The sequence below is a fragment of the Ictidomys tridecemlineatus genome, chromosome 10, assembly GCF_052094955.1.
Source record: "Ictidomys tridecemlineatus isolate mIctTri1 chromosome 10, mIctTri1.hap1, whole genome shotgun sequence".
In the NCBI taxonomy this organism is placed as follows: domain Eukaryota; kingdom Metazoa; phylum Chordata; class Mammalia; order Rodentia; family Sciuridae; genus Ictidomys; species Ictidomys tridecemlineatus.
This window is the reverse complement of record NC_135486.1, coordinates 118,257,008-118,282,540: the sequence shown is the minus strand read 5'-3', so window position 1 is coordinate 118,282,540 and position 25,533 is coordinate 118,257,008. Positions and strand designations below refer to the sequence as shown.

Below are 25,533 nucleotides of genomic sequence, written 5' to 3'. Positions count from 1 at the left end.
ACTGAGAGGCAGAGCTGGGAGTGGGGCCTCCATGGCACCTAATAACCCACTTGCAGAAATTTGCTTCCCACTTCTAGAAGCTTAGAACGTGAAAGGCCTGAGCAGAAAGAAAACTTAAAACTAAAAATCTCTGGGCATCCCAATACACCATCAGAAATGAAGAGCTCACGCACACCTGTGATCCTAGCTGCTTGGGAGGCAGAGGCAGGAGGATCGCAAGTTTGAGACCAGTCTGGGCAATTTGGCGAGGCCCTAAGCAACACAGCGAGAGCCCATCTTGAAAATAAAAATAAAAAGGGCCAGCGATGTGTCTCATTGGTAAAGCATCCCTAGGTTCAATCCCTGGTACCAAAGGGGGAAAAAAATGTGAGGACAGCTCACAGAGTGCAAGAATGTATTTACATATTTGTAAATCATCTATTTGATGACAGATTGTGTCTAGAATCAAGAACTCTCCCAACTGAAAGTTAAAAATAAACCAATTTAAAAAAAACAGGTGAAGTGTGTGTGTGTGTGTGATGCTGGGGATGGAACCCAGGGCCCCATCTGGGCCAGAAAAGGGAGCCCCACTCCTAAGTTCTGGACAGACATACACCGTGAGCACAGTGGTCACTGTTATCTTAATCCACCAAGACCAGGGGCCATGGGTTATGCCATACAAGGTCTCTCAAGAGACCAGTCTTTCCCTAACCCCCTGACCCACGCAGGTAGCCACTTCCAGCAGGGCAGGGCATCACCTGGGCTTACCCAGCACCTGCTTCTTCCCTTGATCCTTTTTCTTTTGCAGGCTGGGGATGGACCAGGGCCTCACTCATGGTACCGGGCTGTACCCTGATCCCGGATCCCTGTTTTGCCTCCCCGTCTTTGACACCTGCAGACAGTCCTCTAGAGATTCCTGAACCTACCCCCATCCCCACCCCCACCCCGAAGTCCTCCCACCCTGGCTGAGCCACTGCCACTGCCCCTGCTCCAGGGGCACCTCCGCCCTGCCTGGCCCCCCCAGCCTTCCTCTCCCAGGGGCCCCCTCACTCCAATCAGAGCGGCTCTGCCCCTGGCCCCAGCACACGGCAAGGAGGCCCCGGTGGGGAGCACAGATTTTATTGTTCGAGTCTGGGTTTCGTTGCTTCCATGTCCTGGTTCCCCGGGGAGGCGAGCATCCGCCTCCCTCAGTCGCCCATGGGCCGAGCGACCATTTTCCAGGTTCAAAGTGCACTGAGAGCGCTTCACAGTTTTAACACTTCCTAGATGCTCAACTGAGGCAAAGTGACAAAATGGCCCTCCCACCCCGCCCGCCAAAAAAATAAATCCCAAGCCCCCAGCAGCTGCTGCTGCAGCCGTATGAAAAAATAATACAAACTCTTCTTAAAAAATAGATTACACAGAAAGAACCCAGAGGACAGAGGGGCACGAGGAGGGGCAGGGACTCCTCCAGCTACTGGCAGGGAGCACGGGAGGGGGCGCTGAGATGATCCTGGGGGCGGGGCTGCTGGTGGACACCTGCCTCTCGATCGCCACTCCTGCCCAGGGCCAGCTCCCCCCATCAGCCCTGACCCAGGCAGCATGGTGCCCTCTCCCTCAAGGGACCCCTCTTCACCCTGAGGCCTGGTACCTGCTTCTCACTAAAGTGGCTTCGATAAAGAAAGGAAAGAGACCCAAACCAAGAGCAAGGCCTGCTGCTGCCTGGCCATTGGCGGGCCCTGGGTCAGGCCTCGCTCTGTTTGGGGGTCTGGATAATTATCAACACCTGCTGCTACCTAGACACCCCCGGGGGATAACGGGCCCCAGACTCCCATCTGGCTCCTAGGAACGTGGTCTCCCCCTTGACCCATTCCCTCCTCCTTGCCTGGCCATTATGGGGCATCTTCAGAAGCTGCCCCCAGCCCAGCCTGGCTCAGGAGCTGCGGGCAGATGCAGGGTGCAGACGTCTTGGGCGGTGCGTGGGGTGGGCACAGCCCTCCTGGGGCCCCCAGCTCATGCAGGAGTGTGTGGGGGCGGCCCCACCAAGACAAGAGGTAAGGCAGGGTGGTGTGACCGCGTGTGGGCAGCTGGGCAGCACTGGGGCAGTCCGCGGGGGAGAAGGCAAGTCGGGGCCTGGCTCTGGGGAGGGGTCTGGGCACCCGCGGCCCTGGCGGAGGGCTCCATGCCTTGGCCACCTCCTGCAGAGGAACCTGGTGAGGGCGGATTCTCTGGAGGTGGGGCGGGGCAGCTGGGGGGCAGGGCTCAGTCGGGGACCTCAGGGTGGGCGGGCAGTCCGCTCTCACCACGCCGGTAGGTCTCCCAGAAGCCCCTATCCAGCTGCTCCAGCTGTGGGCCCAAGGGCAGGTGGCCAGCCAGGTGCATGCGGAGGGTCTCCAGCCAATGTTCCAGCTTTACGAAGCAGGGCCTGGGGTGACAGGTGGGTGGGTGGCGGGTCTGGCTCTCCTGGGATCAGCCTCACCTGCAAGGATGCCCCAGGCCAAGGCCCCCAACTCACCTCTTCTCAGGGTCCAAATCGCAGCAGCGCACAGTAATAGGGAAGAAGCTTGGGGGGCAGTTTGGGGGGCAGTAGCGGTCCAGGAAGCCACGCACGTTGAGGCCAAAGTCCATGGTGCGGGGCAGGTAGTCAGGGTCTGCGTTCACTCGCCCGATGATCTGTCCAGCACAAGGCCCCTCAGTTAATGTGGGGCCCCTTAGCCTGGATGGATGTTGTCCAGGGGTCTGCAGGCAGGTCACTCAGGCCAAGGCCTGGACTGAACACTGAGCCCATGGGTCAGGCCGTCCCTCTGCTCTGGGCAGCCCTGTGCTCAGGAGGCTGCCAGCCTGCAGCCCAGGAGGGTGGGATGGGGAGGAGCCACCAGGTCTCAGTGCCGCCATTGCCCGCCGCTGGACCTACCTCACACAGGACGATTCCGAAGGAAAACACGTCCACCTTCTCATCATAGCTGCGGCCTGAACAGAGACACTGAGTGAGAGCAGGGCCAGGGGCAGCAGCCACGTGGGCCACAGGCCAATGCTGATAGCCTGCATGGCACGGGGCTTAGATCCTATGTCCCAGCCCCCCACGTCCGAGTGACCCTCCTGTGCATTGAGAGGTGAGGATGAGGGCCCGGGACACCATGTTCCATGCTCTGCTGGGTCACCTGACCTGCTGCAGGACTCTGGGCAAAGCAGACTCCTGAGGCCCCAGAGGCTACTTTGTTGGGAAAAGGGTCTTGGGCTGGGCTGTCACTCAGTGCTGGACAAAGTGTTTTGTTTTTTTTTTAATACAATTTTTTTTTAGGGCTGGGGATGTGGCTCAGAGGTAGCATGCTTGTTTGGCATGCCTGAGGCAGTGGGTTCGATCCTCAGCACCCATAAAAATAAAATAAAGATACTGTGTCCACCTAAAACTAAAAAATGAATATTTAAAAAAATATTTTTTTAGTTGTCAATGGATTATTTATTTATTTATATGCAGTGTTGAGGCTCGAACCCAGGCCCTCACATGTGCCAAGCAAGCACTCTGACTCTGAGCCTCCGCCCAACCCAATGGGCCATGTGGTCAGCACACGAGGCCCTGCGTTCTCTGCGGATGTGGTGAAAGTCAGTGGCAGGGGAAGGGCAGGTAAGCCTGGATCATCTATGGGGTCCTAAGTGCCATCACAAGTGCCTTTAAGAGAGACAGGACACAGAACACTTGCAGAGGAGGTGGTGACCATCGGAAGAGAGCAGCAGGGGGAGAAGGTGAGGCCAGGATGCCCCCTAGAGGGGCCTGTGGTGCCAGGTCTGGGACTCGCCTCCACTGTGTGGATAGTATTTTCCCTGGTACGGTGGCAACCACTGACCACCCACCAGCCCTTTTTATTCAATTTTGAAACAGGGTCTCACTAAATCACACAGACTGGCCTCAAGTGTGACACCCTCCTGTCTCTGCCCCTTGACTTGCTGGGACCACAAGTGGGCGCCACCATGCCTGACCAACTGTGTTAAGTCACCAAGTCTGTAATACTTTTGTTATGGTGACCTCATGAAATGGACATAGACTTGCTGAGCTTCAGTTTCCTTGTTTGTCAAATGGGAATATCATTGGCCACTTGTCAAAACCTTTAGGGCGGCTACTCAGTGAACGCCAACCAGTTGGCAGTGGTTTACAAACCGCGTGGAATCCTCACTCTGCCCCTGAAGACAAGGGCTGTTTAGACTAGCTGTCACCTGGGGGCGACACTAATTGCATCCATCTGGTCAGTGCTGGTGCTGGCTGACTCTGGGTCTGCCTGTCCTGAACCTGTGTGTCACCTGTTTGGGGAAGGGCCTTATGACCTGGACATACCCAGGAGGGACCTTGTCGTCTGGGCATACACAGGGACCACGCGGCAGGAACAGCAGAGCTGGGGAGTGAGGGGGCCAGCACCCTGGGCTGATGCACAGCTGCAGAAGATGGCCCCGTCTCAATCCCTGGGGCTCTGCGGGTGGCATCAGGGTCCCCCTTTTTTTGTTTGTTTGTTTGTTTTATGTAGTGCCAGGGATGGAGCAGGGCCTGTGCGACCTAGGCAAGCGCTCTACCACTGAGACTGTCCCCAGCCCCGGGATTAGGGTCGAGATGGAGTGATGATCCTGGATTAGCGGGTGGCTCAGAGTAGTCACCAGGGTCCTCATCAGAGGGAGGGGGAGGGTTGGAGTCAGGGACAGGGAGGTGAACACAAGAGGCCACTGGCCCGAGGTGGAGACAGGGCCCTGAGCTGAGGACAGAAACGGTAGGCAACAGGGCCTCTGGCAGAGCTCGCAGGAGGACCGGCCTGCTGGTCCAGAGAGGCCCTGGCTGGACTTCTGACCTGCGGGCTGCTGGGTGATGTGTTACCTGAGCTACCAAGAGTGGCAGCAACAGGAAACGCACCCAGGACCCAGGAGGTGGCGTGACGGGCGGGCCACTCACCGTTGATCATCTCGGGCGCCATCCAGTAGGGGTTGCCCACCACAGTGTAGCGCTTCTTGCGGTCGGGCTTCTTGAGGCTCCGCAGGTCCTCAGGCTGGGTCTTCTCGTCCACCATGAGCCGTGCCAGCCCGAAGTCGGCCACCACCACATTGTTGTTCTGGGGAGACAAGCAGGGTCACCAGTGCTGGACACCTTCTGGCCCTGCTGGCCCAGCCCGTGCCTCTCTGAAGCTTGCAGAGGGAGCCTGGGTTTGGGTGCGGCTTCCTGAACTCTGAGTGAGCGTCTGCTGCCTTAAGCCATCCCTCTGGGGCCCTGTGTGTCAGCCTGGGAAGCGAATATGCCTCCTCCTGGACACCCTCACTCCCTCTCTGTCCCCTGACCACCAGCCTGTGGACCCTGGGCACCCTGCCTCTACCCCCACTTACAAGCACCCTCCTCCTCAGGGAAGCTGCTGACCTCCCAGCCCCCACACATGTGGCCTGCTGCAGCCTGTGGCCACTCTGCTGACCTCCCAACCCCCACACATGCGGCCTGCTGCAGCCTGTGGCCACCCTGCTGACCTCCCAGCCCCCACACATGTGGCCTGCTGCAGCCTGTGGCCACCCTGCTGACCTCCCAGCCCCCACACATGCGGCCTGCTGCAGCCTGTGGCCACCCTGCTGTGGGCTGCACTTGGTGATCACCTGTCCTGGTCACTAACAGCTCAGGAGGCCAAGATCTCCACCTCTGTTACTAGACTCTCCCAAGAAGCCATTATGCTGACTACTGAGCCAGGCTGCCCGCCTCCTGCCCTTGGGCTGCTTCCCCACCTCCCACTTCAAAGGGTAGCACAGGTGACCCAAGGACCTCTGCTGAGGGAAAGCCCTGAGGCTGGAGCCCAGAGTGTGTCCCTACAAGCCCAGCCACTGGCTGCAGCTGCTTACCTCACGGACCAGGCAGTTGTGAGAGTTGAGGTCTCGGTGGATGATGTTCATGGAGTGGAGGTAGGCCTGGGGGACACAGGTGTCAGGAGGGGCGTGCAGGGCCCCGGGCTCCCACCCCACCCCACCCCAATCGGGCCATCCAGGGGTCTTCCCACTCTGTTTGGTCTGCTTTGCCCCCTTCCAAAGCCTCCCCGTGGGGCCTGTTTCCAGATTCCTCAGGGTCAGTTTCCAGCATGGAGGTCACCAGCCACTTACCATCCCCGACGCGATGTCCTTGGCAAAGCTCACCCTCTGAGTCCATGGGTACTGGCTGTCCTGGGGATCGGGGAGAACAGCTGGGATGTGAGAGTCACGGGGGCCAGTGTCCTGGAGACTGACAGCCCCATCTCTCCTGCACCCACAACTGTCTCTTTTGAAAGGGGACATTTCCTTTACAGAAGTGACTTCAAACCCTTGGGGGGCTGCTCCTCTGAGGAGGAAGACCTCGAGCCCCCTCCCCCGCATCAGCAGTGGGCTGACCTCGGCCCCTGGCTGCTGGTTCTGGCAAGTCCTTAAGATGACACGGTGGCTTCGCAGAAGCCGCATGGTTTCCCCCCACCCCGTCCCACCATCCTAGATGACTCCTAACACTAATCACCCCTAAATGCCACACGAGGAGTTGTTCTACACAGTAAACCCAATCCTTCCAAGTTTTAAAGAATTTGAACCTGTTTTGTAGATGGAGCTAGAAGGGCCTGTGATGGTCACCCTCGATCAGCATTGAGCCACTCTGGGAGACCAGGGCTTGGCCCTGCTGTGGGCAGGGCCCAGATCTGGACTGTACCCCGTAGGCCCACAGGTGAAAGGCCTGGCACTGGGTGGTGGTGGAACTTCAGAGAGGCTGGGCCTCGTGACAGGTCCTTAGGTCACTGAGCCATGTCCTTGGGGGGGGTCTGCGGGCCCTCGGCCTCTGCCACTTTCTCTTTTGATTTCTGGCCATGAGGCAAGTGGCTTTGCTCTACCAAGAGCTCCCACCAAGATGTGCCACCTTGCCACCACCCAAAGCAGTGGGGACAGCCAGTCATGAAGTGGTAGCTCCAAATCTGCAAAGCCCAGATAAACCTTTTCTCCTTTATAAAGTGATGATCTCAGGGACTTTGTTACATTCATGGAAAAATGGCTAATCCAGGTCTTGGATCACACACACAGACCACTCACCCCTGGCCATCCCCTAGGAGGGCTCCAGAGGAGGAGTACCTGGGTGCGTCAGCGTGAACGGCGAGGCTGGGAAACCTCCCTGGTATCTCTAAAGCCCACCTGACTACAGCACATCCCGGGGGACTCCCACATAGCAGGCTCCTGGGGCCACACTTTGGGAAACGCCAGGTAAACTGAGGTAATGAGACGGCAGAAGCTGGAGAAGGGACAAGATCTCGTGGTCTCGGGGTACTGCTGAAAGGGCCTAGAAGGCAGGACGGGTCAGGTGCCGGCCAACAAGAAACCAAGAGTGCCAGATGGCTTCCCTCCAGCGCTTCATTTCATTTTTTGGTCCCAGGGATTGAACCCAGGGGCACTTAACCACTGAGCCACCTCCCGGCCCTCTTTATATTTTATTTAGAGACAGGGTCTCACGGAGTTGCTTAGGGCCTCTCTAGGTTGCTGAGGCTGGCTCTGAACCCTTCATCTGCCTCCTTGGCCTCCCAAGTTGCAGGGATCACAGGCTTTGCCACTGCACCCGGCCCAACACCTCATTTCTGAAGATGAATTGGAAACTATCCGAATCCTTAAAGAAAGGTCTGAATTGTGTGAAACGGTTAAGTGATGAGAAGCAGAGCAAAGGCCCCAGGACTGGTAATGGAGGCTGCCGCTCCCTGGGTGGCTCCTGAGGCCTGCGGCCAGCTGTTCCAGGACAGCCTGGGTGACCTCTGGGGAAGGTGCCACCCTCCTGGGGCTCCAGCTTTAGTTGGAACTGGTTGCTCCCTTGCTTGGTTTGGAATCAGGGCTTAAAGGGTCTTGAGGCCCCCACAGCCATCACCCCCTGAATAGATGAGGCTGAGGCCCAGAGGGAGCTGCCTTGGCCACAGGAGGGGTGGCAGGTGGGGCTCTGCCCGGCACCGTATCCCCAAACACACACATACACACACACACACACACACACACACTTTTTTTTTTCGGTACTGAAGACTGAACCAAACCCAGGGGAGCCTCACCACTGGGCTACATCCCTACTCCATTCTGACTTTGAGACAGGGCCTTGCTAAGTTGCTGAGGCTGGCCTTGAACTCAAGATCCTCCTGCCTCAGCCTCCAGAGCTGTGGCGGTTCCAGGCCACCACACCGTTACTCACCATGCTCTTGATGATGCCCCGCAGGGTGCCGCCCTTGATATACTCGGTGATGAAGTTCAGCCTCTTGTCCTTGTACAGCACCCCGATGAACTTGAGCACGTTGGGGTGCTCTAGGCACCTCATGACCTTCACCTGCAGGGTATAAACAGGCTGGGCCCTCCCCTCCTGCCCCCAACACCCCGAGGCCCTGGCCCTGGCTGCCCACTGTCTGTGGGGCTGCTCCCCCAGGAGGCCGCCGGCCCCGGGAGGACGCGTCTCCCTTCTCAACGTGTGGACTGAGCCCTGTCCACAGGGAACCCTATGCTGCCCCATCTGGGTGGTGAAGGGGCAGGGACCCGAAGTCTGGCCCTGAGGCATGTGTCAGCCCCCGAGAGACCTCCTTGAGAAACGTCCTCTGGGTCTCCTCGTCAAACCGAATCAGCTCCTTCATCACCATCACCTCACCCGTCTCCCGGTGCGTCACCTGTGGGGACACCAGACAGGACTGCAGGACCCGCCTTGAAGGAGGCGCCACAGGCACCCAGTAATGCCAGGCAGATGTACAGATGGCGTCACATTCTTTGCACAGCCCAGGGGAAGCTCCCAGACACCCAAGGGCCCAAGGCTCCTGGCTGGCAGGAAAGGAGGGCGCTGAGCCTGGGTGAGGTCAGTGGTAGCTTGGTCAGGAACTCCTGCCTGGCCAGGGGACGGGGACAGGGTAGGTCCTGAGAAGCCCAGCCTACATCTTTTGTATAGTCCTGATCCTTCCAGTCAGGTCATAGCCAGGTGACACCAGAGCCAGGCTCAGTCCTTGCTCAGGGAGACTGTAAAGGGGTCCCTGAGGTCATGATGGGGTGGCACCAAGCTCAGCATGGAGACTCGAGAGGGGACTTAGATCAGTCTGGGCTGGCCTGCCCTCCTACCCCGCCTGGGTCTACCTTAGAAGGTCCCTGTCCCTCTCCAGCCCAAAGAGGCCGAGGCCAAGGAGAGAGCCCTGGCCCAAGAGCCTAGAGGCCAGACGTGGTGGCCTCCCCGAGGCACTGGTGGGAAACGAGAGGGCTGTCCCCTCCCCCCGTACCTTGATGGCCTGGCCAAAGCAGCCCTTGCCCAGCACCTCCCCATGGATGAGGTCTGATGGCCGGAAGATGCGATGTGGCCGGCAGACCACCCGGAGGGATTCGGAGCGACCCAGGTCCTTGCGCTGGGAGGCCGGCGAGGCCAGCGAGCCAGCACCTGGGGACGTGTCGATGCTGCAGCTTCTCCTATGGAGGCACACGGTGCCCAGTGTCACAGGAAGGGCCCTGGCTGGGACCCTGCCCCTGCCTGCTAGGCCCCATCCTGGCGGGGTCATGTGGTGCTCCACGCTACGGGTGGCACAGCTTGGCCTTCGCAGGGCAATACCCAGCCCCCACTTCTGCTCTCCTGTCTGAGGTCCACTGTCTCACAGGTGCCTTAGATGAATGTCTATCCTTGGCCTTGACACCTGTCTAGGGTGCCCATGACCCTGGAACAAGCCGCCCACAGGTGGCCCAGGCTCTGGAGGGTGCAGGCGACAGGGGAGTGTGTGCCTTCAGCAGTGTGACTTCCTAGGGCAAGGCTGCCCACGGCGGCCTCCCTGAAGGTCTCCATCAGCGTCCTGAGCAGTGAGCGGGGGAGGCCAGGCTGCCTCCTCCCACCTGCCCAGGTCAAGATACTGACCCTTGGCACCTGCTGCCTGGACCACTCAAGGGCCCACCAGCTGTCACTGGTCTCGAGTGTCCCCACCCCAGTCCCTCCTGCGTGGTGGGCCAAAGTGGTCTTCATGAAACACATCACACTGCTGCCACATCCTTCAGTGGGAGCCCTACCACATAGGGACAAGGTCCAAAGACCCCGCCATGCCTCACACCGATGGAGCCCACCACCCAGTCACCCCATGAGCCGGGAAGCAGCGCCTGCTCCCTTCTCCTCGTCCCCACACCCCCAGGCTGAGCTGACTTCTCCGTCAGACGGAGCCAGTGGAGGCAGGCACGAGGTCCCAGTGTCCCAAGGCTTGGTGCCAGCGCCAGTACCCGCCCAAGCCAACCAGACTGACTTACAGGACAGGTTTCTGCCGGGCAGAGCTGCCCACCTCTCCGCTGGGCACGTGCATCGGGGAGCCCAGGGGGCTGGGCTCTGGCCCTGGCCCATGGCCTAGCGGGTCGTGGGGGTCGTGCTCAAGGGTCAGCTGCAGCAGGCGACTGGTTTCCTGTATCAGCAGGTCGATCTGGGGAGGGGACGTGGACAGCTGAGGCCGCTGTGGTGGCGGTGGAGGGGCTCGGGCCCAAGGCTCTGCCCCAACTCGGCCCTGGTCTCAGGACCTACCTCGTCCAGGGGCACGTTCCGGATGGGTGTGCCGTTGATCTCCAGGATCCTGTCTCCCACGTGGATGGAATTCTTCACATCTGGGCTCATGCAGCCTGGGTCCACTCTGCGACACAGCAATGGCCCCATCAGTTCCCACCTGCCCCTGGAACCCCAGCAGGAAACCATGGCCAGGGAGACCCTCAGAGGTTGGGGGCAAAAGGTTCTATCTCGTGGACAGGAAGGCGGCAATTCTCCAGGATGTCACTGGAGGGTGGGAAGAGTTCCGAAATGGATGATGGGTGTCTGCCACGGGTGTGGCAGTGGGGAAGGGTGGCCCGCTGCAGATGTCTGCCCCCCTGTTTCAGGTGAATGACTCCTCCACCTCAGACAGAGCTCTCCTCCAGATGCCTGGCATGCCTGGGGCTGACCAGGGTCCTGAGCTGGGTCCTAGGGTCTGGATCCACTGGCTTTCTACCTAAAGCCCGGGACTCATCCAGCAAGAGGAAGCTCCCTTTCTCCTGAATTGGCAGAGGGGCTAAGAGCCCACCCTGAGCCTCGGGTGCAGGGTTATGGGCATGAGGCATGCAGAGGACCACCAGCTAACTTAGGGGACGGCCAACTTGCAGCATTTCCTCGCTTTTTTTAAACTCAGGTTTTAACTGGTTTTGGTTTTCATTTCATCTCATAAGTTTTTAAAAAATGTTCTGTTTCTCTCCTAGCCCTTTATGGATGCGTACTTATGTATGTAAGGTACAGGGAACTGAATCCAGAGGTGCCCTACTACTGAGCTACATTTCCAAACCTTTTTACTTTTTTATTTTTGAGGTAAGGTCTCGCTAAATTGCTGAGGCTGGCCTGGAACTTGTGATCCTGCTGCCTCAGCCTCCAGAGTCACTGGGATTATAGGTGTGCGCCACCGAACCAGCGTCGCTTCGAATGAAGATAATCTTAAAAATGTTCCTTAAAAAAATGCTCCTTAGGGCTGGAGATTGTAGCTCAGCACCTGACTTCAACCCCCAGTACTGTAAAATGCAAAATAAGGAAACCAAAAATCCCACAGTGTGGCCAGCGCCTGGCCCTCGGGCAACTGGGAAGCTTCAGGAGGAAGCTCTCTGCAGAGAAGGCTGGGAAACTGGGGTTTCATCGCCCAGGGGGCAGGCAGGGAGGGCGGCCTCTGGGGCCCTCTCCTCAGAGGCCCGTGTCTGGGCCAGCTGTGTAGGGAGAAGACGCCATCTCCCCAGGATCACCTTCCCCAGCACCTCTCTCGCTGCTCCCCGTGCCCAGCTGCGGTGCCTGGTGGGTACGGGAGACTCCTGCACTGAACCAGGTGGATGCTGCTCTTAGTTCCCATGCCTGGGGATGGGGATGTTCAAAATCCTGCTCAATGTGCCAGTGAAGGCTCTGAGGGCACCATGGTGTCCAGCTCCTGCACCATTTAGGTGGACCCTGCCCCAGTTTGGATGTGGTGCTGGAAGCGTGGTCCCCCATGTGATGGCACTCTTTGGCTTCCTAGCCATGAGGTGAACAGGTGGTTCTGCCACATGGTTCCCACCACGGCCGTGGGGCATGCTCATCAGAGGCCCAAAACAATGTGTCCAACTGATCTTGGATCTAGACCTCCAACCACATGAGCCAAAATAACCTTTTTCTCTTTATAATCATCTCAAGTATTTCATTATAGTGACTGAAAACTGGCTATCACATACCTTTTATTTTATCCAGGGTTTTTTTTTTTTTTTTTTTTGGTACTGGGGTCTGAACCCAGGTTTGCCACTGAGCCACACCTCCAGCTTTTTATTTTTATTTTGAGACAGGGTCTCACTAAGTTGCTTAGGGCCTTGCTAAACTGCAGAGGCTGGACTCAGCTCCCAAGTTGATGTGATCATAGGCATGCGCCACTGTACCCGGCCCTTGCCAGATACTTTCATAAAGTAGACAGAAAAACCCTAAGTTGATGGTTACTTGTGCTTAGTGCACACACACACACACAAAAACCAACAACATCATTTCACTGATTTTGGGCTTCTATGGTCTCTGTCGAGAAATAAGCTATTGATCTCACTGTCTTTCTTTGAAAGTAATTGTTCTTTCCGGGTCCACTCAGGTCTTGTCTTCTGCCTCTGAAGTACAGTTTCACTCAAGGGGCTTAGGGGTGGATTTCTTCTGCTGTTTGGGATTTATTGGGCTCAAATCTGTGGGTTGACCTTTTTAACCAGTTCTGGGAAGTTTTTAGCCATTATATCTTCAAATATTTCCTGTCTCCCACTCTCCCCTTCTGGACTTCAAGCTGATGGTCACAGGACGCCCTCACCCGGTCCTGAGTATCTGCACCTCTCTCACACAGTGCTCACTGTTTTATCTATTCTTTCCTCAGAGACTCTAAGCCCTGCTGTGCTATTAAACCCTGGCCAGGAGACTTTCATCTGATAATCACACATCTCATTTCTAGGGATTCCATTTGGTTCTCTTCCAAGTATATGTGCTCCACGTACAGGATTCTGAGAACATATGGAGCCTGTTTGTTCTGCACCATCCCTGCTAACCCAGTATCTGGGGCTCTGGGGCTCTAGCTGCCAGCCTCCTGGTATCCCTGCTGCCTTCTGCACAGGAAGCTTTGCTTCCTCATGTGCTTGGTGGCTTCTCGCTGTGCATGCCAGGCAAGGGCCCCGCTCCTGAGCTCTGCCTGTCACCCTTAGATTTCCCATCTAGGGGACTTCACTGAAGCCTGGAGATGGGTCCTCTGGAAGGAGACCTGATTGTCAGTTCCTGAGTACACCACCAATGAGGGTCATTTGAAGCTAAACTTTTACAATTTTGCCTTGACCTTTTTTGGGGAGTGGAGGGATGATGGGGATTAAATCCAGGATTTTTTTTTTTTTTTTTTTTTGGTACCGGGGATTAAACCCAGGGGTGCTTAACCACTGAGCCACATCCCCAGCTCTTTTTATATTTTATTTAGATACAGTGTCTCACTAAGTTGCTTATGGCCTCACTAAGGCTGGCTTTGAACTTGTGGTCCTAGGCATGAGCCACCGCGCCTGGTGAAAATGTTTTCTGTTATGTTCCATCTGCAATGGTTTCCAGGCATAACCACACCAGGTGCCTGCTGTGCCAGGCAGTCAGAGCCAGGCCACCAACATTCATGCAATCTCCAGTCCAAAGTCTGCCACCCACCACATCAATGGCCAAGCTGTACCCCCTGCAGCCAGAGTAGCTAGCCACTCACCCCTGGACACGGACAGTGTGGGAGTGCTCTGCACCACAGCCTGGAGGGCCGTGGGGTGGGTCGATGGAGACGGAGAGACCACGTTTGCCATGAGCAGAGGCTGGGATGGACACCAGGGTGACTGTGTGGGGCAGGTGGGAGCCAGGGGAGTCGGGCAGGATCTGCTCGATGACGGGGGTCACCACAGTCTGGTAGTAGCAGTGCCCACTGCAAAATATGCCCGCGGTGGGACCCAAAGAGGAGAAAGAAAAGAATGTCAATGTCCTCATTAGCATCACCACCCACCGTGGTCCCCGCCCTGGGCTCTGTGCTCTTCCCCTTCCAGCTGACTGGTGGGACCAGGAACCAGAACTGAGCATGCCCAGTGCCCTGGCCCTCTCTGCGGCTTAGTCATCTGGGCTGTCTAGTCCCAGCAATGCTGCCAGATGTCCAGGACAAAGGCTGGGGTGCATCCTGTGCAGCAGGAGGTCTGGGGGAAGGCCTGCTGTTCTCTAATGCAGCTTTATCGCTGTTGCTGAGAAGGAATCTGTCTGGTCTTTGTCCCTGCTTCCTGGGAGAGACTCTCACTCCCTGAACAGGAGTGAACTGTTATCTATGGCCCCTCACACTTTATGCTGGAGTTTATGCTAATGAGAAGACTCAGAGCTGGGGCTGGTCACTGGAAGGGCCTACCAACTGGGGGACAGAAGGGCTGGGGCTTCCAGCCAGCCTGCTTTCAAGGAGGGGCTGGAGACTGAGCTTAATGATGTGGCCAACCAATCACGAGGGAGGAATGAAGCCCAGTAAGATCCCTGGATGCTGATGCCCTGTGAAGCCTTGGCAGCGAGCACCAGGTTTCGGGGAGGTGCCTTGTGTGCTAAGGTCCCAGTTACAGCCCTCGTGATAAAACTGGAGCCCTGCGCCTCGCGCCTTCCAGGGCACCACGTCTTTCATCAAACCATCCAGCTTGACGGGGTTGCGGGGTCCTGCATTTGGAGCCAGATGGACAGAGGCGCAAGTGCCCAGGGACCCCTGGATGTTCAGATGGTGCCTGAGGGGAGGGCAGTCTCGCTAGGGACTGTCCTTAGCTTTTGAGGTCTGGGCCACTCCTGGTGACTGCAGACCACGAGAGGGTGGGACCTCTCTCCTGTGGCTGCTGTCTCAGGCATTTCTGGGGGGACTTGCCCCCTCAAACCTGGCCACATAGAAAGACAGGCCCAGGTGTGGAAAGCCAGCGTCCTGGCAGCCCGTGATGCGGGGCCCCGGGTGCAGAGAGGGGCCGGGACACTCACCAGTACAGCTTGGAGTGCTCCACCAACGTGTAGGTGTCCCCGTCGCCGATGAAGGTCCCACACGTGAGGCAGATGAAGCACTCAGGGTGGTACTTCAGCTCCCCAGCCACCTGGCGGAAGGGTGGGGACAACCCAGCTGAGCCGCTGGACCCAGCCTCCGGCCCCCTCCGCTCTCTCCATGTGGCCTCTTCTCAGAAGGGCAGCCCTGAGCACATCGCAGGGACTCGAGCACAGTGTGGGCCACACAGATAGGGGCTGAGGGACACAGCAGTCAGGCTTAGCAAGCACGAGGGGCTCAGAGAAGCAGCGAGAGGAAAAAAAGGAGATGATGGGAGAGCTGGAGCAGCGAGGCTCCAGGCGCAGCGGGTGGCACAGAGGGGCGGGGGGCGTGCGCAGGGTGCTCACCATGACCAGCCCTTTGGTGATGTGCTCCGAGCACCCGTGGCAGGACTCGCCGTAGCGGGCCCAGTAGTCCTTCTTGCAGAAGAGCTGCCCATCCTTCTCGTAGTACTGGTGCGAGAGGGAGGCGCCGCATTCACAACACCTGTGGGGAGAGGGTGGGTTGAGTCACCAGCGCCGGCGCCCTGCTTCCCACACACCTGGGCCTAGCCAGTGGCAGGAGCTTCTGGAAGAATAGCAAAATATGTGTCCTCTGGACAGAAGCAGCCCATGCTTGACACAGGGCTTGGCAGACATGATGTGGTCCCCCTTGAGCTCCTCCTCCACACCTCACGCAGTGCACAGCCTGCACAGCCACACAGTCTTGCACACAGGGCCAGGCCTGGCAGCTGGCTGGAGGGGTAAGGGACACTTCTCATCTAGGCTTTGTCATGCAAAGAGGAGGGTCCACAAGGAAGGTGACTTGTTCTTGGTCGCCAGCCAGGTGGAGGACGTGGGGATGGACCAGTGGGCTCCTCCCTGCCCTACCTGGCCCTCAGCGCCGGAGGCTTGCAGAGCACTAGCATCTCGGCTCCTTTGGTTCAACTCCTCTTACCCTTCCAGGCACCATGAGGCAGGGGTGTCACCTCAACTTAGAGAAGAGGCGGAGTGCAGGGGGCCATGCTGCCTGGGGTCTCACCAAGATCCAGGCAGGGACCTGGCTCATGTAGACCAGCTGGGACCTGCCACTCCAGACAAAGGATCTCCTGGCTTCCCAGAGCCCAGTGCCCCACAGGTGCTGCTGGTCAGAAGGGTGCTCGGGCCAGTTCAGTACCTCAGCGCCAGTCTCCCTGCCTTTCCTCAGAAAAGTGGTCACACTACAGTGGGATGCCCAGGTACACTGGGTGGTCAGGGCCAGAGTCCCCTGCCTGGTCACCAGGACTAGCATGGAAACCCTGAGGGTGGGTGGGTGAGGGGTAGGTGGAGAGAAGGGGAGCTCCTGTCTCTGGGTGCTGGCCACGGTGCGGGAGCTAGATCTACACACTTGGCTTCTTCCTGCCCAAGCACCCGGGTTGGGGGGGGACCAGTGGCCCCGCTGAGCCAGCAGCAAGCTCCCCCAGGGACCTGCAGAGCACAGTCCCACTGGCTCCAGGAGAGTGCGTCCAGACTCCTGCTGTGCATGGGTATGTGTGGCCAGAGTGCCCACCCAAAAGGGAACAGGCCAGGGGATCCGGCCAGCTCTGCTGCTGGGTCACATATGGACAGGGGGACCCATGCTCTGCAGGGTAATAATCCAGGAGAGTGGAGGGCTTGGGCCTGGGAGGGACAGTCCTTTCCCCACGTGGCCAGTGATCCCAGGAGGTGAGCCCTGAGATAGCCAGTGAAACACTGTCCCTTTAAGAGGACCCAGCTAGTTCCCCACTGTCTGGCAGTCTGCAGGGAGGGGTGGGGGAAGCACAAAATGTCAGGGTTCAGAAGCACGTGGGTGGGGATGCTCCCAGAAAGGGGACCTGACGCATTAGCTCTGGGGGTGACGGCAGAAGGGTGCAGGATAGAAGCCATGACGGAAGGCCACTGCCCACCCTCCAGGACCACAACCAGGACACCAGAGGCAGGGGCGGAGTCTGGAGATGGGGGCAGAGCCGCGCCTCCCACGGTCCAACCTAACTAGTGGTCTGTGCAGGGGTGGCAGTTCCTGTCCCCAAGGGAAAGCCCCCGCCGGTCATCCGTGACTCGCTTCCTGCCTTTCCACTGACCACTCCAGACTTTGGTCACAGGACCGTCACAGGAGCCTCCCCCGGCTCCCTGGGGCTGGCTGTAGGAAGCAGGGCCTCTCCGTGGGTGGGGACTCTGAGCTGCCCGCCTCCCGAGAGTGGCTGCTCTCCTCCGCCCGCCTGCCTGGAAGCTCCTCTGCTGATGACTGGTGGCTTGCTCATCACCTTCCCAAGGGCTCTGCGAGTGCACCAGGGCTCCCCTCCCGGGTGGTCCCCAAGCAGCCGCACCAGGCACCAGCAGCCCTCTTGGGCCCACCCCTCCGCCTGCACCAGCTAGTTCTCTAGGGTCCCAGGCTGGGCAGCCGCAAGCTGTCCAAGAGGACACCAGCCCTTCTGGGGTCCCTACCCCCTAACATCCAGAGCCCCCTCTGCCTGCTTCCTGGGCCAGACCACGGCTCATGTGCTAGCTCAGCAGCAGCACTCTGCGCCCCGAAGACCTCTGTGGGTGGAAGGTACCGGAGAGCCCAGCTCCTGTCCAGCCCCTTGCCCCTCAGGCCCACATCCAGCCAGGAGCCAGAAAAGGCAGGCAGAGGGGGCACAGGCTACCTGTCCTCACAGGAGACCTCAAGTGTCAAGTGAAGCAGGGCAGGTACTGATGGCTTATGGAGCTGGGGCAGGGCCAGTGAGAGAACTCCTGCAGAGACTTGTGCCTTGGCCCCACTGTGGAGTTCCTTCCCTGACATCGGGAGCAGTGCCAGGCTAGGGCAGGAGAGGAGAGGCAGGGACATGGGAGGTGCCCTGCAGTGAAGAGGCTGGACTAGGAGACAGCAAAAAACTGCAGGGACAGGTATTGAGGGTGTTCCTCCAGGGGACGGACACCAGGGCAGAAGGATGGCTGGAGGCCAGCCTCCTGGGGAGACTGTACCCAAAGGGCCAAAAGCTCTGGGAGCTGCCTGTTCCCCACATGGCGGCCAGCCATGACCAGGGAGTTTCAGTTCTGCCCCACGCTGGCCCAGGTGGGTCTGCCCACGGTTACCTCTGCCAGGAGCCTGGGACAGAACTAGGTGGGAAGGGTCTTTCCACTTACTTAGCCCCTCTGAGGAAGCGGCGTCTTCTCAGGACCGAGGCCAACAGCATCCTTTGGCAGGGGCTCTGGAGGCCTGCAGGAGTGCAGGGCAGCCAGCCCAGAGCTTCCCTATCCTGCTCCAGGGGCTCAGGATTGGAGGCTGCAGAGGGAGGGGCCAGCGTGGCCACACCACATGGGGAGGATACCACAGTGTGGTGTGAAGGTCTTGGTCTGAGACTGCAACAGGAAGCAGCTGAAGTGCCTTCTGCTTAAGCTTTGGTATAGGTGAAGAAGGAGGGTTCTAGGTTTTGACCCCAGGAAGTAGGGTGAAGACGGATGATCTAGGCTCTGACCCCAGGAAGTGGGGGTTAAAGGGGAGGGATCTAGGCTCTGACCCCAGGCAGTGAGGTGAAAAGGGAGGGATCTAGGCTCTGACCCCAAGCAATGGGGGTGAAGGGGGAGGGATCTAGGCTCTGACCCCAGGAAGTGGGGGTGAAGGGGGAGGGATCTAGGCTCTGACCCCAGGAAGTGGGGGTGAAGGGGGAGGGATCTAGGCTCTGACCCCAAGCAGTGGGGCAAAGAGGGAGGGATCTAGGTTCTGAGACTAGGCAGTGGGGTGAAGAGGAGGGATCTATGCTCTGACCCCCGGAAGTGGGGGTGAAGGGGGAGGGATCTAGGCTCTGACCCCAGATAGTGGGGTGAAGAGGGAGGGATCTAGGCTGACCCCAGGCAGTGGGGAAAAGGGGGAGGGATATAGGCTCTGAGTCTAGGCAGTGGTTGAAGAGGGAGGGATCTAGGCTCTGACCTGACCATTCTGCCTTTATTCCTGCACATCTGGAGAAAGGTAGCTTGTATCCTCCTTGGCCTCTGTCTAGACAAAGGTACTGAGGGCTTGCGCCTCTCTGGTGACAGGGACAAGCTCAAAAGCAGCTGTCTCTTCCGGTGCTGCCCCCAAGGGAGCAGAAGTCAACTTCCCATGGACAGTTTGTCCCTGCACAGAAGGTTCCCTGAAGGAGAGTCTGCACCCCAGCCAACCCATGGCCAGATGCACTCACCCCTCCTCGCCAGCCAACCTAGCCTCCAGGGAGATCTTGAGCCACAGTAGCCTGAGGGCTCCCGCACTGGAGGCTTCCGCTGGCTGCTGGCTGTGCACAGAAGCAATAGCTGGGCCAAAGGGAAGCCTGGACTACTAGGCCTGGCCATACATCTCCTGGGGTGGGCCCATCAGAAGAGACAAAGGGGCAAGCACAGGTGCCACACAGCCCAGTCCTAGTGCCAGGTCTGCAGCAAGCCTCCCACTGCTCAGAGGGTGTGACACTCTTCTCATGTAGCCCTGCTGTCCCACCTGAGGGGACCTGGGACTTCAGTGCACTCAAGGGCACAGGCCATGGGGTTCAAATAAGATGCAGGGCCAATGGCCCCTTTGACAGGCTTCCCCCAAAACATCCCCTAGGCATCGCTGACTGCACTCCAGCATACAGGATCTCGGCTGATGCCCGATGTGCCAAGCACACGGCACCCACCACAGACTTCTGCATGCAGTCCTCTGTGGGTTCCGGGATCCCCAAGGCTGCTCCCTTGCTTCCTTTGACGCTCCACCTAAACCACTCCGCAGCACCTGACATCATCTGTCTAGGGCCTGGCTCACCTACTAAGGCAGGGACCTGTGCTCTGGGAGGGACAGGGCAGGCTCTGCAGCCAGGCCACCCGGGTTGAGTCTGGACTCTGGCCTGCTCCCAGGGAGTCCCTGAGCACACAGCTGAGCTCTGGGCCTGCTCCTCATCTGTCAAGCTGCTTCAACAGACAGCACGCACTTCACAGGCTGCTGGGGGGGCCATTAAAGAGCAGGGGCTCTGTCACCATTGGTGAGTGACTGGCTTGGACCCAGGGGTACCACTTGGAAAGGCACTGCAGAGGAGTCCTGGAAGGTGGGGTATGGCAATCACAGTCACAGAGGAGCTGGCTGGGGGCTGCAGGGCTGTCACAGCTTATTGACTGAGCAGCTTAGGGGACAGGGGCCCTGGAACAAAGGTCTCAATGTCACTTATGGGATCACAGCACTGTGACACTTCCAGAGGGAAACCTAGCAGGGTCCAGAGCCTTAGGGATCCTGCTCAGAGCTGTTCTGGCTGCCTGTCAGTCATGTGCCTGGGCAAGCAGTGACTCCTGAGCTACTTTCCATCATGGGTGAGGACACACCTGGCCTCACCCCTTCACTTTGGCGGTTGGGAGAAACCCACCACTGGGCCAGGAATGCTTCTACACCGTGGCTCTTTCTGTGGACCCTCCCCCACTGTGGGACCCTGTGTCCCTCCACATCAGGGACAACCTGAATATGCCCCTCCCCATGGTCCCTGGCCGGGTCTCACACCTCTCCTGGTGATGCAGGGAGATTGCTCCAAAGCCAGGCACCACGTGCCTCGCCTCTCTGCTTCCCTCCTGCGGCACTGGGGCTGCACCTGGCCTCCCTCACATCTCCAGGACTCCACCTTCCCTCCCATCCCAGGCTCAGGGGCCCCCAAGGTCTTCCCTTGATACCTCTTGGCCCCTGCAAAGCCATCCACGTCTCGGCACCGGCTCCGAGGGGCCCATTCCTTCTGGCCTTCCTATCTCCAACTCAGCATGGTCAGGAACTATCATGAGCATCCTGGGACCACCCACTCCCAGGACACAGGTTAGAAAACCACAGACCTGCCACTCATCAGCCCTCCCCCACCCCACCGGCCATCCCTGCTCCAGCTCTAGGGACGCGGAGGGAGCTGGCACAGGTGCGCTCCAGCTCTGGCAGCTCACGGGAGCAAGGTGCTAGCTCCCGCTAACCCTCCACACAAACGGGGCAGATCTGGTACTTCATGTGGTCAACAGTGAGGGAGGAAAATTAAAGCGTGCTTGATAAAGGGTGGCTAATACCACAAGTCCAGGTGGAGTCTCCCTGATCTGAAATGAGGGGGACCAGAATTGTTTCAGGTTTTGAATTTGTTTGGATTTTGGATACTTGCATATACCTAATGAGGCCTCTTGGGGATAGGACCCAAGTCTAAACACAGCCTTCACTTGTGTTTCCCATCCCCTCACGCAGAGCCTAAAGGTCACCGCACAATGTATAGCGGGAATATGCTCTGACTCCGACCTGACCTGCGAGGTCAGCCGTGATGGAACTTTCCACACCATGTCAGTGCTCACATTTCCGATTTTGGAGCTTTTTTGATTAAGGACACTCGATCTGTACTTGCAAATATTGTATCTGAACTCTTCTCTACTATCTGTCCTTATCCTAGGCCAGGTGTATGAGCACAGAGCTCGAACTTTAGTTACGGTTCCTTCCCTGCCAAGTTGCTACCATCTGTCCAGTAGGTCGGCATTCTTCAGCAGCATGTCTGCCCATGCCCCTCCCCAGTGGTCTGCTGGTCCCCTTCAAAGGTCCCAGTCACAGTACTCGGTACCCTTCCCAAATCACTCAATTCAGTCTCCTCAAGCCATCCCTGGACTCAGAGTGTTGCTACCAAAATGGCTGTTCCTGCTCTCCGCACTGCCCCACTCCCCGTGTAGGGCCTCCTTCTGAGACCTGATAGGGAACCCAGGGGATACCGCCTGCCTTTCTCTTGGCCTTACCACCAGAGTGGACACTGGATGTTCTCTTCACTGGCTGTGTGACTTTAGGCAAGAGAATTAACTTCTCTGTGTCCCAATTTTCTTCTGGCAGAATGGAAACGACACAATGTCTAACAATGCGTAGTACTAAGAACAGCACGTGGTCCTTGCTCAATGCAAGAAAATGTTAAGATGACTACTTCTTTTTTTGGTGGTACTGGGGATTGAGCCTGGGGCTTCATGAGTGCTAGGAAAGTGTTCTACCACTGACCTGCAGCCACAGCCCTTTTTATTTTATTTTGAGATATGGTCTCACTAAATTGCCCAGGCTGGCCTTGAACTTGGGATCCTCCTGCCTCAGCCTCCTGAATAGCTGGGATTATGGGATTAAAGGCCACCTACGCCTATACTAGTCTAGGCTTATTCTTTTTTGAGGGTGGGTGGGGTACCAGAAATTGAACCCAGGAGCGTTTAACCACTGAAACACATCCCCAGCTCTTCTGACTTTTTATTTTGAGACAGGGTATCACCATTTTTGCTTAGGGCCTTGCTAAGTTGTTGAGTCTGACCTTTAACTTTCTATCCTCCTGCCTGAGCGTCCTGAGTCACTGGGATTACAGGGGTACAGGTATGCGTCACCATGTCCTATGACCTATTCTTCAAAATTAAAAGAAACCTAAAATAAGCCCCTGGCCATGATGCTCTGATGTGGCTGCACCTCCCTCCCTTGACAGTGCTTCTCCTGATCTCTGATTTGCAGTTGGTGCCAGATCCCCGCCTAGAGTCCCTCTGCATGATGCTTTTCCACCCAGGATTCGCACATCCTTAGAGACTTCTGCTGTGGCTCCATAGCTAAATCTCAGCAGTCCTCTGCACCTGGCTGCTCAGGATGATCCTACTGGGTCACTAGGGCACCTTTGGGCTGCCATGTGCTGCTTTGTCCTCTGACACAGCCCTGCCCCCACCGCCCATCTGTCTGGAGGCCAGGGCTGGTCTCACTGGGCTATGCATCTTGACAACCAGCTGGGGCACAGTGACGGTGGCTCAACTCCCCTTAAGGCCTGTCCTGTCCTCTCCCTCCCCTGAAGCAGTGGCAGGACACACTGCCCTCCCCTCCTCCCCCACCCAGGGACCAGCAGGCCTGGTGATACTATCAGCTCTCTGTACCCCACGGGTTCCACACTGTGGATTCAAACAGCGTTGGATTGAAAATCTTCAGGAAAATAAAATTGCATCTGTACTGCACATGTAGAGATTTCCTTCTTGTCTTTAATCCTTAAACAACATGGTATAACAATTAATTACACAGCATTTATGCTCTATTAGGTATCAGAAGTCATCTAAAGATGATTTAAAGTATACTGTTGAAGTCAGGCATGGTGGCGCATGCCTGGCTGGAGTTCCAGCTACTTGGGGGGCTGAGGTAGGAGGATCATTTAGGTCCATGAACTAGAGGCGAGCATGGGCAGCACAGCAAGACCCCATCAACAACACACACCAATGCACACATATGCATAGGTTAGACTGCAAATACTCTGCCATTTTATAAAAAGGATTTGTATCTGTGGGGGTCCTGGAACCTACACCCTGTAGATGGGGGGGACACAACTGCACTAGCAGGTCTTCCCACCCTCTCCTTAGGGGTCTGAAATGACAAAACTGGAAGTTCTTTAGAGATCTTCTAGTCAAAACGCTTCATTTTACAGAAGGACACTGAGGCCAAGGACTCACTATGTGGCACCTAGGACAGCACAGGAAGAGTACCAGGTGTCTGCAGGCCTTGTCCAGGGCAAGAACCCCACCCTACCTGAAGCAGTCTGCGTGCCAGTCAGCGTTCAGGGCCTGGAGGTACTGGCCGTCATAGATCCTCTGGCCGCAGCTCGCACACACGGGCAACTCACTTCCTGCAGGGAGGAAAGGGAGTCAGGAACCATTCTCCAGAGGTGCAGCTTGGCACAGGCCCAGCCTGCCCTGCTGACCTCATGCGAATGTGCACAAATCCCAGGGCACAGCACCCAGGCTAAGCAGTCCTTGTGACAAGCGAGAAGAGAAAGGACAGTGGTCTGAGTCTTGCTGAGCTACTAAGCCTCTCTGGGTCTTAGCACCCCTATCTGTAAACTGAGGAGGAGGATCGGATGTCCACTGTCCAGCAACAACATTCTTTAACTCAGGTTCAGGAGAAAGCAGTGGGGTTTGGAAATAAGGTGGAGGGTGACAATCTTGTCCCTTTCCTCCCTTGACAGCCCAGGAAAAATTGCTTAGAGGCCCTTCAAAGGGCAGCAACTGGACAGGACTGGATTGGCGCATCCTACGCTGGGAGGGGACAAGCAGGAAGCCCAGAGGTGCTGGCTCTAACTGAAGCTTAGCCATGCCCTGACTTGACAAGGGGCTGGGGCTGCAGAGCCAGCCACTTGGTATGCTTAGTCATCCCAGGGCCCTGGAGCTAGCAGACCCTATAAGACATCCAGGTTTGCCTCTTCCCATTGTACAGATGGGGAGACTGAGCTCTGGAGAGGGCAAGGCTTGCCCTATCTTACAATCAGGCTCCAAAGCAATGACTTACTTCTTTTGAGTACCCAGGGACCTAAGGAAGGTGCAATAGTGAGGTGTCCCTGTGCTCCAGGCAGGTGCTCACTGGCCTGGATAAAGACTGGTGGAAACCCCAGGGGAGAATGGAGCTGGCCCATTAGGACCCAGCTTGCAACTGAATGGATCTATGTGAGGAGTCAGCAAAGGAAACCCAGAGAAGGAGACCCCCGACTCCGTGGGACTGGGATTCTTGGGGGTCTTTGAACCCTAATTGTTGTGCAGCCCTAGCCCTTGGGTTCAGCAAAGGGGAAAGGGCTAAAGAGAAGCTAGAAGGCAGTCACTCCCCCAGCCAAGATAATGGTAGGCACCTGGTTTGGTGCAGGGGGAGGGGGAGGGGTCCCGCAGTGGCAGTATACAGCCACCGGTTCTCAAGAAGCAAATTCCCTCTCTGCCCGTCCAGCTCCCAATCACAAGTACCGGGGACTGACCGCCTGGTCCCCAACTGGACACACTGGGAAACTGAGGTCCAGGGTATTGGCGCCTGGCTCAAGGTCACGGAACCCGGCCGCGCGGGGTGGCGACTGGAACCCGGGGCTGCGGCTCCTCCAGCCGCTCTTTATTCCCTAGGCCGGGTTCGACTCCGGATAAGCGGTGGCTCAGGGTGAACGGAGCACGCGGACGGAGGCCGGCGCCGGGTGGGCAGTGCCGGGATGGCGGGCCGCCGGGAAGGGGCACCGCCGGGATGAAAGGGAGGAGGGGCGCTCCGCCAGCGCCGGCGGGAGAGCAGCCCACCCGGGCGAGCGGGGAAGCGGGTGGGAGGCGGCAGGGAGGGGCCTGCGGGCTGGGGAAGGGCGAGCTCATCCCCGGGAGGCAGGGGCGCGGCCTCGCGGCAGACCCGGCCCCCGCGGCGGCCCGGCCGCCCCCTCCCGCGCCCGCGGCTCAGCCAGCAGCCAGGCCCGCGCCCGCCCGCGCCCGCGCCCCGCGCACCTTCCTCTCCCATACGTTCTTCCCTCCAGGTGCAACAAAGTAGCGTCAACCTCATGCACTCGGCGGGGGGCGGGGCCGGCGGGCCGGGACGGGGCGGCCGGGCCCGCGAGCTCGCCCGCCGCCGGCCCGGGGAGGCGGAGGCGGGGAGCGCGGGCCGGGCCTGGAGCTCGGGGCTAGCGGCGCCGCCGCCGCCTCTCGGACACCGGCTGGAGCACCGGCTCCGCGCAGCGGCGGCCGGGGGAGCGCGCGGAGGGGCGGGGCGGGGCGGGGCCTGCGGGCTGCGGCAGGGCGGGGCGCGCGCCGCGGCTGGATATGCCCTGCGCGGC

The 25,533-nt window shown here is 58.2% G+C and overlaps 1 protein-coding gene across 2 annotated transcripts; it reads right to left on the bottom strand.

Moving 5' to 3' along the window:
* Window positions 1-1,082: 1,082 nt before the first annotated feature.
* On the bottom strand, window positions 1,083-25,441 carry Limk1 (LIM domain kinase 1). Of its 2 annotated transcripts, XM_078023914.1 has the most exons (16): window positions 25,208-25,441; window positions 23,499-23,595; window positions 15,347-15,485; window positions 14,942-15,051; window positions 13,671-13,877; window positions 10,463-10,568; window positions 10,198-10,364; window positions 9,198-9,381; window positions 8,517-8,603; window positions 8,141-8,272; window positions 6,070-6,129; window positions 5,815-5,880; window positions 4,892-5,048; window positions 2,873-2,928; window positions 2,474-2,631; window positions 1,083-2,383 (listed from the first exon to the last, which is right to left on the bottom strand). In XM_078023914.1, exons 1-16 carry the CDS (start codon window positions 25,260-25,262, stop codon window positions 2,221-2,223), a joined length of 1,944 nt encoding a protein of 647 aa, XP_077880040.1. In that variant the 5' UTR covers window positions 25,263-25,441; the 3' UTR covers window positions 1,083-2,220. The 2 variants fall into 2 exon arrangements, with proteins under 2 accessions (XP_077880040.1, XP_077880041.1); XM_078023915.1 differs by lacking the exons at window positions 23,499-23,595; window positions 25,208-25,441 and adding an exon at window positions 18,122-18,531.
* Window positions 25,442-25,533: the final 92 nt, after the last annotated feature.